The sequence below is a fragment of the Wyeomyia smithii genome, chromosome 2, assembly GCF_029784165.1.
Source record: "Wyeomyia smithii strain HCP4-BCI-WySm-NY-G18 chromosome 2, ASM2978416v1, whole genome shotgun sequence".
NCBI lineage: Eukaryota > Metazoa > Arthropoda > Insecta > Diptera > Culicidae > Wyeomyia > Wyeomyia smithii.
Window position 1 is genome coordinate 177,241,748 of NC_073695.1, and position 11,831 is coordinate 177,253,578.

General features: G+C 35.6%; 1 protein-coding gene across 7 annotated transcripts in view; it reads left to right on the forward strand.

Moving 5' to 3' along the window:
* Positions 1-11,697, forward strand: part of LOC129725573 (SPRY domain-containing SOCS box protein 3) — a 76,582-nt gene extending 64,885 nt beyond the window's left edge. For 6 of the 7 annotated variants that reach the window (XM_055681573.1, XM_055681574.1, XM_055681576.1 and 3 more), the window contains 2 exons: positions 9,729-10,104; positions 10,165-11,697. In XM_055681573.1, coding sequence (XP_055537548.1) covers positions 9,745-10,104; positions 10,165-10,881 — 1,077 coding nt within the window. In that variant the 5' untranslated portion in view covers positions 9,729-9,744 and the 3' untranslated portion in view covers positions 10,882-11,697. Of the gene's footprint in view, positions 1-5,626; positions 9,575-9,728; positions 10,105-10,164 lie in introns of those variants that run through there. The other variant, XM_055681571.1, reaches the window with a different exon arrangement.
* Positions 11,698-11,831: the final 134 nt, after the last annotated feature.

Genomic DNA, 11,831 nt, shown 5'->3' on the forward strand with positions numbered 1-11,831 from the left:
GTTTTCCAGTTATGCCTGGAAAAAATAAAAAAGCTCGCATTGATGCGGCTTCAAGGAAACGTGAGGCATCTCCTCCAAGTGACACTGAAATCTCGACTAACAGGTATGATATTCTTTCTTCTGTTGGGGATCTAGAATTCCAAACTTCTCATACTGAGCATAAAGCCGTTATGAAGAAGGTTAAAGTTCCACCTATTGTGGTATTTGTAGCAAGTTTTAAAGCATTTCGATCAGAGCTTTCATCGTTTCTGTCGGATGTAAAAGTTAATTTTCAAATTGGCCGCCATGGCGAAATTCGTATTTTGGCCGAATCTCTTGATGGCCATAAACATCTTTTACAGTATTTGACTGAAAAGATGTATAAATTTTATTCTTTTGATGCCAAAAACAAGAGACCGTTTAAGGCTGTGTTGAAAGGTCTTTCAAATGACCAAACTATTGAGGAATCAAAGATTGTTTGTCGGAATCACTTGGTTTTGCCCTCAACCAAGTAATTTTGATGAAACGAAAGGCAAATGCCAAAATTAATCAAACTGGAATACACCAGGAAAATTACTTAGTACATTTTGATCGTACCAAAGTAAATAATTTGAAATGTTTGGAAAAAGCACGTGTTTTATTTAACGTGCGAATAAAGTAGGAAAATTTCAAGAGACATGGAGAAATCCGTAATCTTACTCAATGTCGGAATTGTCAAGCCTATAGTCATGGAACTCGAAACTGTCATATGGCTGCAAAACGTATGATTTGTGGCGACACTGGTCACACGAAAGATATCTGCCCCGTGAAAGAGACCACTGATAGTTTCAAATGTGTAAATTGTGGGGGAAATCACAAATCTAATTTCTTTAATTGTCCTGTAAGGTCAAAAATTATTGCTTCCAGACAACGTAGGAATTCTAAGCAACCTGTTGTCAATGTGGGTATACAAAAGACTTTCAATACTTTTCAGGCCTCACCAGCACTTTCATTAGCAGGTGTGCCTGTAGGTAATACTTTAAATTCAGCTAACAAATTTCAGACAAAAAATCCTGTTCAGGCAACACCAGGCTGTTCATATGCCAGTGTCCTTACAGGTAATATTTCAAATTCAAACAGTAACAAACCATTCGTGTTTGGTGCTGAAAAGTCAGCTAGTATTGATATAGGCTGTCAAACTCCAGAAAAGATTGAATACCTACAACAATCCATGCTGCAACTAATGTCCGTTTTGTTGAACGGTAACTCGATTAATGAGGCTGTTCAAGAAGGTATAAAATTTACAACTAATATTGTTATGAAATTGAAATTCAGCAATGATTTTAAATAATGCTGTAATTTTCTAAATTGGAATGCTCGCTCTTTAAAAGCGAAAGAAGATGAATTTTTCAATTTTTTAACAGTCCACGATGTGCATATTGCAGTTGTGACTGAAACGCTTTTAAAGCCAAATATTAAACTGAAAAAGAACCCAAATTACATGGTTCATAGGTTTGATAGAATTGATGTTGCCGGTGGTGGAGTTGCAATAGTTATCCACCGTCGAATAAAACATCGTGTTTTACCCCATCTTGAAACCAAAGTTATCGAGAGTTTGGGAATTGAAATTGAAACAAGTTTTGGCATTTCATTTATAGCCGCAGTGTATTTGCCTTTTCAATGCACTGGTGAGCGAAAAAATTATTTCAAGGGAGATTTGCAAAAACTCACAAGAAATAAATCTAAATTTTTAATCATCGGTGATTTTAATGCAAAACATCGATCTTGGAATAATGCTCAAAGCAATTCCAATGGAAAAATATTGTTTAATGATTGCTCGGCTGGATTTTATTCAGTTTTATTTCCAAATGGTCCTACATGTTATTCTTCTATTAGGAATCCATCTACAATTGATTTGGTACTAACAAATCAAAGTCATTCATGCAGTGATTTATTAACTCATGCTGACTTTGATTCTGATCATCTTCCCATAACATTTTCTATTTCCCATGAAACTATTTTAAATCCCACTAGATCTGTGTTAAATTATCACAAGACTAATTGGGATAGATATCGTTCTACGATCGAAAAAAAATTGAATGATGATATTATTTTACAAAATAGTGCTGACATTGACAGAGCATTAGATAATTTTAGCAGCTTAATACTTAATGCCCGGAATTTATCAGTTCCTAAGACTCGAGTGAAATTCAATGCACCAATTATTGACAGTGAACTTCAACTTCTTATACGTTTGAAGAACATACGGAGACGTCAATACCAAAGATCTCGTGATCCTGCTTTGAAAATTATTTTTCAAGAATTACAAAAGGAAATTGAACATAGATTCTAAATGTTGCAAGAATCTATGATTTATTTAAGAGCACACCATTCATCTTAATAACGTGGTTATGGGTGGGTTTGAAAAATGGAACTCTTGGCTTATGAGGAAAAATAATTAACTGTGTTTTTGAAGCATTAGGGGAAATCTTCCATTTTTGTAAGTATGAAGAAAATATATCTAAACTTTTTTGAAGCCGACTGCATATAACACGAAGGCTTTTTCCTTTTGCGGAAATGCTTGTATCGTCACAAAACAGAGATTTCTCACAACCTGGTGGTAAATCAGGAAGATCAGAAGTAAAAATGTTATATAAGATTGGGCCCAAGATACTCCCCTGAGACACACCAGCTCTAACAGGCAATCTATTAGATATACCATTTAGATAGTTAACCTGGAGAGTGCGGTCAGTTAAATAACTTTGTATCATTTTTGTGAGGTAAAGCGGAAAACTGAAATTTGACATTTTAGCTATTAAACCTTTATGCCAAACACTGTCGAATGCCTTTTCTATATCTAGAAGAGCAGCTCCAGTCGAATAGTCTTCAGATTTATTAGTTCGAATCATATTTGTTACTCTAAGTAACTGATGAGTAGTGGAATGCCCATGGCGAAAACCAAACTGCTCATTTGCAAAAATTGAGTTCTCATTAATATGTGTTAACATTCTATTAAGAAATATTCTTTCAAAAAGTTTGCTAATAGAGGAAAGTACTAATTGGTCGATAACTTGATGCCTCAGCTGGATTCTTTTCGGGTTTTAAAATTGGAGTGACTGGCATTTTTCCATTTTGTAGGAAAATGTGCTAGTGCAAAGCATCTGTTAAAAATTTTTACCAAGAAATTTCGTTTCGAGTTTTCGGGAAGTCTTTTGATGAGGACATAGAAAATCCCATCATCTCCTGGTGCTTTCATGTTTTTGTATTTTTTGAGAGTAGTTCGCACCTCATTCAAGTTTGTTTCCAATACCTCTTCAGAAAGAAATTTTTGGATGGTGATTTGATCATATTTTTGGTTTACTTCATTTTCAATGGAACTTACTACGTTCAAATTGGAGTTATGAACACTCTCAAACTGCTGAGCAAGTTTTTGAGATTTATGTTCATTCGTTAGAAAAATGCAATCACCATCTTTAAGGACTGGGATTGGCTTCGAAGGTTTCTTAAGAACCTTCGAAAGCTTCCAGAAAGGTTTTGAATAAGGTTTTAGTTGTTCAACTTCTCTCATGAAATTCTCATTTCGCAAGAGAGTGAATCTATGTTTAATTTCCTTTTGTAATTCTTGAAAAATAATTTTCAAAGCAGGATCACGAGATCTTTGGTATTGACGTCTCCGTATGTTCTTCAAACGTATAAGAAGTTGAAGTTCACTGTCAATAATTGATGCATTAAATTTCACTCTTGCCTTAGGAACTGATAAATTCCGGGCATTGAGTATTAAGCTGCTAAAATTTTCTAATGCTCTGTCAATGTCAGCACTTTTTTGTAAAATAATATCATCCTTCAAATTTTCCTCGATCGTAGAACGATATCTATCCCAATTTGTCTTGTGATAATTTAACACATATCTAGTGGGATTTAAAATAGTTTCATGGGAAATAGAAAATGTTATGGGAAGATGATCAGAATCAAAGTCAGCATGAGTTAATAAATCACCGCATGAATGGCTTTGATTTGTTAGTACCAAATCAATTGTAGATGGATTCCTAATAGAAGAATAACATGTAGGACCATTTGGAAATAAAACTGAATAAAATCCAGCCGAGCAATCATTAAACAATATTTTTCCATTGGAATTGCTTTGAGCATTATTCCAAGATCGATGTTTCGCATTAAAATCACCGATGATAAAAAATTTAGATTTATTTCTTGTGAGTTTTTGCAAATCTCCCTTGAAATAATTTTTTCGCTCAGCAGTGCATTGAAAGGGCAAATACACTGCGGCTATAAATGAAATGCCAAAACTTGTTTCAATTTCAATTCCCAAACTCTCGATAACTTTGGTTTCAAGATGGGGTAAAACACGATGTTTTATTCGACGGTGGATAACTATTGCAACTCCACCACCGGCAACATCAATTCTATCAAACCTATGAACTATAAAATTTGGGTTCTTTTTTAGTTTAATATTTGGCTTTAAAAGCGTTTCAGTCACAACTGCAATATGCACATCGTGGACTGTTAAAAAATTGAAAAATTCATCCTCTTTCGCTTTTAAAGAGCGAGCATTCCAATTTAGAAAATTTACAGCATTATTTGAAATCATTGCTGAATTTCAATTTCATAACAATATTAGTTGTAAATTTTATACCTTCTTGAACAGCCTCGTACATCGAGTTACAGTTCAACAAAACGGACATTAGCTGCAGCATGGATTGTTGTAGGTATTTAATCTTTTCGGGAGTTGGATTACCTAAATCAATACTGGCTGACTTTTCAGCACCAAACACGAATGGTTTGTTACTGTTTGAATTTGAAATATTACCTGAAAGGACACTGGCATATGAACAGCCTGGTGTTGCCTGAACAGGATTATTTTTCGGAAATTTGTTATCTGAATTTAAATTATTACCTACAGACACACCTGCTAATGAAAGTGCTGGTGATGCCTGAACAGTACTGAAAGTCTTTTGATTACCCACATTGACAACAGGTTGTTTAGAATTCCTACGTTGTCTAGAAGCAATAATTTTTGACCTTACAGGACAATTAAAGAAATTAAATTTGTGATTGCCCCCACAATTTACACATTTGAAACTATTAGTGATCTCTTTCACGGGGCAGATATCTAGTGTCACCACAAATCATACATTTTGCAGCCATATGGCAGTTTCGAGTTCCATGACCATAGGCTTGACAATTCCGACATTGCGTAAGATTATGAATTCCTCCATGTCTCTTGAAATTTTCCCACTTTATTCGCACGTTGAATAAAACACGTGCTTTTTCTAAACATTTTAAATTATGTACTTTGGTACGATCAAAATGTACTAAGTAATTTTCCTGGTGTATTCCAGTTTGAAAATTTTTGGCATTTGCCTTTCGTTTCATCAAAATTACTTGGTTGGGGATAAAACCAAGTGATTCTGACAAACAATCTTTGATTTCATCAATACTTTGATCATTTTAGAGACCTTTCAACACAGCCTTAAACGGTCTCTTGTTTTTGGTATCAAAAGAGTAAAATTTATACATCTTTTCAGTCAAATACTGTAAAAGATGTTTATGGCCATCAAAAGATTCGGCCAAAATACGAATTTCGCCTTGGCGACCAATTTGAAAATTAACTTCCACATTCGATAGAAATGATGAAAATTCTGATCGAAATGCTTTAAAGTTTGCTACAAATACCACAATAGGTGGAATTTTTACCTTCTTCACAACGGCTTTATGCTCAGTATGAGAAGTTTGGAATTCTAGATCCCCAACAGAAGAAAGAATATCATACCTGTTAGTCGAAATTTCAGTGTCACTTGGAGGAGATGCCTCACGTTTCCTTGATGCCGCATCAAAGCGAGCTTTTTTGTTTTTTCCAGGCATAACTGGACAACTTCACTACAATTTCACTTCACTATAGAATTTAAGTAGAAATATGACATTTGCCAGTTTCATTTCCAATTTTACAGAATATACCCCAGTATAGAAAACCAAGACGCAGCCCCATTTTGAAACTAGCAATGGGCGATATTGTATCGGTATCGGAAATATCGATACTTTTCAGGCGATACTTCGATTTTTTGGATCGATACACAAGCGTCCGATACTCGACCGTATCGATACTGAAAACCGCGATTTTTGTATCGATATTCTTTTATGCATACGGACCAGCTAGCTGACATCGCGCCATGTTACAAGAGCTAACATCTCAATGTGTACACGAGATCACCGCCACTTTTCATACGCTATGTTATGCTGTCTATCAGTGTCAGTGGAGCCCACACATCGTAGAACCGCTGCGATGTTAGCTGCGATAAAGCAAAGCAAATCGGATAGAGATGCCAGCTAGTTGATACGAGCTGGAACAACTGAAAAGCTGCCACTGTCAGTATAAATATCGCACAAGTCTATTTGCACTAGCAAAACTTAGATGGAGAAATAGATAGAGAGAATGTTGTGAGCCAAACGAACTGTCAAAATCTAAGCCAAGCGCAGCATAGGGTCAAATTCGAAATTTGTTTTACTTAAGCCAAACATTTAAAGCCAAAAAGGAGTGCTCAATAATAACGTGTTCTCAAATACTTTCAAAAATAGGCATAGCTCTAGGTTGCATTATTAAGCCACAAAATTTATATTGTTTCTCTGACAATTGATTAAAATATTGTTTGTTTATATTTATACTCAGCTTCATTTGTTTTTATTTGAATCAATTCTACTTTCTGCGTTTAAATGCATCCACAAACCCCTCAAACGAAATTCAACGTTATCAGAAATGATGTTTGGCTTCGATTTAGTTGGGCTATAACCCAACGAGCGGGAGCCCAACTTAAACGTAGCCCAACTAAACATAGCCCAACGAGCGAAATTTGACTGTATTTCAAAAACAAATATAAGTTTTCTGGTTACACTGTTCAGATCGAATATTGGCAAGCGGAAACTAACTCATGCTTTCCGTCGACACAAGTTAGAGTTCAAGTGAAAAATAAAATTGCAATATTAATTAGTTAGAAAAATTCAGCGGTAGACTTCACTATCTTATTTTCGCTGACATATCTAACTTTTTTATGTCATCAACTTCCTCATCAATTAATATGGAAGTGTGTCAATAATTTATACAAATAAGACGGGAGCTTCACAGCCCATTGGGCCAGTGAATACAAATCTTGAAGATATAAGTTGTTTAATTCATTTGTTTGCCAAAGCTCACAATTTCTGCATTACCTGTATGTATTTGTTTGTGAAGTCATTTGATTCATGCTGCTCTAGAGAATGCGGATGGATACCAGAAAAACAACAAAAAGTCGGCACATCAAATTTTCATTGCTGGAAACCACCAAAATTTTGCTGATTTTTGGTGTGCTGTGCTTCCAGCAATCTGTTCAGCAAAATGAAATTTGCTAATTATTCAGTAATGCTCAATTGCATAGGTCGTTTGCTGCATGTTCAGTAAAACAAAATACAACTTGCTAGTTGTCAGCTATGACAATTTGTTCAAGGGAACCATGTTTCCGTCAGGCACTAGATTCCATCCGCCCATCGGATCATAGGCAAATTACTGTTGAACTAGAGATGTATGATTATCATTTCAACTTTTAAGTTCATCTAGCCCATCAAGGACTTAGCTATAATCCCATATTCGCTATCAGGAGCTTACGATGATCCCGTACCAGCTGCACAGCGATTTGGCGCGTTTTACTAATGACAGCTTGACGTAAATTTTTTGCCATATCAATTCTTTTGCTGGATTCCAGCAAACATTCATTTACTGTTTTCTGTTCAACAAATAGTTTTGCTGTATTTTCGCGAATCACTGAATCGATTACTGGTTTTCAGTAAATGTATTTATCAAAAATTCAAAAAATGATCTCGGCTATTGTATCGATACTTCTGGTATCGATACTTTTTGACCGATATTCTGAATATCTCGATACTTTCGATTCTTCGGGTATCGATACTGAAGTATCGATACTCTCCGTCGTATCGCCCAATGTTACTTTAAAACAAAACAAAGTGCCAAACATAAGTAAAATCATGATTGTCCCAAAACATATTTAACCCTCTCCCGCTCACAAGGTTTATCATTAAAATTTATAGCTTCACGAGAAAATTCAAGCTGAACACTTTGTAGACTAACTAAAATTACTGTCAACTGTAGTATTTTGAAGTATGCCCAGTGATGCTCTGAGGCAGCATATAAAAGTTTATGGAACAATCGTAAGCACAACAAACTATTTTATGTCAAGATATGATGATTAGAATTCTTGGTGCTCTAGAGTCACCATGAGCGGGAAAGGGTTAATGGATAATCTCAGCTGTTCTGCTTAAAACAACGTAAACGCAGCAAACGAGAAGACACTTCTACTACTGTTCAGCTTATGTAATACTACTGGTATGGGTGATGTTATGAACCGGCAGACCAAAAGGGATACGCAAAAAAGATAAACACTGCGTGCACAAACGTAGATTACATGCAAGCGCAGAGTTGCCAATAAAATTTTTATTTGAACTGGAAGAATGCTAAAGAAAAAACTGGAAAAACTGGATTTCAAAAAAATTTAATGAATAGCATAAAAAATGCAGTAGAGCTTCTCTGTGATGGTTACAAAATCCAATGCTAGTTTTAAATAAAGCAAAAAATCACTCATTTCAATCAGAACTAATCTGTTTCGGGTTTCCTTTTCTTTTAATTTTATTGTTATCTCCTATAAATTTGAAACTGCCTAATCAATTTATCTCAAAATCATGAAAATGAACTTCACTTCAACTTTCAACTAGAGTACTGATGCAACATTTTTTCACGTTACATCTGTGAAGTTTAAGTTCCAACTATCTTTGAGTTCGCTATCTTTTGGTATCTAATTATACGAACATATTTTAAACTGCTACGCAACAGAAATTATTTTGAAGAATGCCGCCTGTATATGACATTTTTGAGATCGATTGTTTTTATTTTTAAATAACATATTAAGCTACCATTGGAATTGATTTTTTCCACGATCTGGTAAAATCTATCCGTTAGTTTCTGAATAAAGCTTATCTTACTTTCCTTTTTCATCTCATCAATGCTATGTAGTTTATATTTTGGCCGTGTTTCGAGAAAATAGAATAGGCTGGAAACGTAGATAAGAACTGTTACAATGATTTAACACAACATTTACACTTTTAACACAACATTTACGTTCTAAAAAGATTTCCGAAAACCAATCGGAGCTTGAGTACATGAAAAATCTGGGTAAACTGGGAAATAAACAAAAAAAAACTGGAAAATTCTGGGATTAAACTGTTTGACTGGATCACTCAAAATAAACTGGAAGAATCCAGTTTAAACTGGAACATTGGCAACTCTGTGCAAGCGGAATGTTTCGTCGATGGTAGTTGTGTGTCAGCGATCGAGTTTTTCGGAAGTATTTTTCCATTGCTGCTTCATTCCATTGGTGGAACATTAAAAAGCAACACGAGAAGTGCATTTTCTTTTCGATACACTGTAGTTTTATTGCTATAGTCGATTGTTACTGACTTATTTTTAATATCATTTATGTTGAATATAGTGCTCATTAAACCAGTAAGAGTGAAATAAATGTACCTGCTCTGTATTTTGTACTTCATTTACAAAACAAAGGTAACGATTGTGTTTTCTGATGAAACCTTTGCAAATTGAACTAACGATCAGGTTATCAGTAAACCTATTTCATCACTTTCATATTTCGAGATTTTTCTATTACTAAAAACAATAATAATACATTTTTGCCGCTCTATCGTATTTCACATTACAGAATCGCTCGGTGCAACATGTCTCTCAACGTCTTTAACTCGCGTGTAACATACCTGAAGAAGCTATTATTAAGTCGCAACGACAACAGCTCGCTACCGTTCTGCAACTGTGAGTATCCAGCCGTGACAAGGTCGCGTCACACCGCACGAAAAGTCGAACGCTGCAGATGTGGTGAAGATACATCTACCCAGCTTGACTGGATTTGGGAAGATGAGGGCGAGCGACCGGAGAGAAAAATTATCAACGGGACCGAGATTCTGTTTCATCTTGTTTACAGCCAGGGAACCGCAGTCGTTCGTGGAACAGAACCGTTAGAGCCCGGAATGCATCACTATTGGGAAATTAAAGTACTTAGCAGCCTGGCTGGAACTGATATAGTAAGTGAACCACGATTCATTCAAGAGGAAATTGTTTAAAAAAATTATTACACCTTTCAGATGCTAGGAATTGGAACAGAAAAAGTCGATTTGCAAGCGAACCTCTTCAAATTCGCCAGCGTGCTTGGTTTGGATGATCAATCCTGGGGGTATTCCTACCGTGGACTTACTCAACACAACAGTCAGTTGAAACACTACGGGAAGAAGTTCAGTCAGGGTCGAATAATCGGCATCTACGTTGATATGTACCGAGGAATACTTGAGTTCTACCTGAACCGCCGATCACAAGGTCGCGCATACGTAAACATTCCGCACGACGGTAATACTCGCATTTACCCCATGGTCTGTTCAACATCTGCCAAATCATCGCTTAAGTTGATCAATGCATCCTCGTTTGCCGATAGCCTAGTTTTCAGCTGTATGAAGGTAATCTGCAAATACCCGAAGCTGCTGGAACAGGTCAACATGGTACCAGGATTACGCAAGTTGGCCGATGAACTGTGGTTTCTTCAGTTCAAAGAACCCAAAAAGACTGATGAGTTTCAACGTAATAATTTGCTGCTAGAAGACGAAGCCCTTTTGTGTGGCTTGAAGAAAAAGAAATTAAATGAAGCGCTTTCCCATGTTGAAGATATTTCAGAGGAAAAAATCTACGAGAATATGATAGCAGAGGAAAACACGAAAACGCACAACGTGAGCACAGGCAGCAGCAGCAGCAGTAGTGACGATGAAGAGCTAGCCAGTATGATTTCGAGAGAGTTTTTCTGCAATCACTGATGTGTTAAGTAGAGCATTTACACGCATTTTTTCTTCAATGTTTTATCATATATGTATATAAATCAATCGTCGGCGATTTTATTCTCGTCCTTGTTATAAAATTTTGTGTTGAGTATATGTAAAGTTTGTGCCATATTTAATAAGGTAAATGACTGCCGTACAGTCGAAATTTATCTTCCTATTCATTCTTTGGATCGAGTCTTATTAGCTAAGAATATTGTGACCATTGCCAGTACCTGCATTCGTCAGGGATACAAACATGAAATAATACGTTTGGTAGGCATCGGAGAATTAAGTTACTAAAATCCCACCGATTAGTCGAGGGAAAATTTAAAAAAATATTAGCTATATAGTTAAACTTGTTCACTATCCGAACCTACATATCTTTTTAATTGATTGCGTTATTCAGTAGGTACATAAACTCGAAAATAAACAGATACTTATTAAGGAAGAATTTTTATTGAAAATTCACTTCACTCATAGTGTCTTTAATAAAGCTGCTTTATACCCTAGCGCTAATAATACTAAACAACGGCATAACGTGATCCGATCAGAATTCTGACCAGATTGCTCTTAAATTTAAACGTAGAGTATAAGTGAATATTCGCTACTCTTATTAATGCGTATAGCCAGGGTTTTCAGTTCCTGTGCACTCGAAAGTTCAACTGCAATCAACAATTGGATTCAAATCCAATAAAAAATGGCGCATAAAAACCTCAGAATGATAAACTAAAACTGAACTACGCATGTCGACTTTTATGTATTATTCATACTAGTTACCATATGATTCAATAAAATTAAAAAAGACTGAAACAATTATGTTTAAGAATGTGTAGGACATGTTATCCGAATGCAACACTCAACCCAGTTTTAGTCTAGAGCTCGAGCTTTCTTCAAGTCTGGGTTTATCAGATTTCTTTGCCATAACGTTAAGGTGAATCGGGATTGTG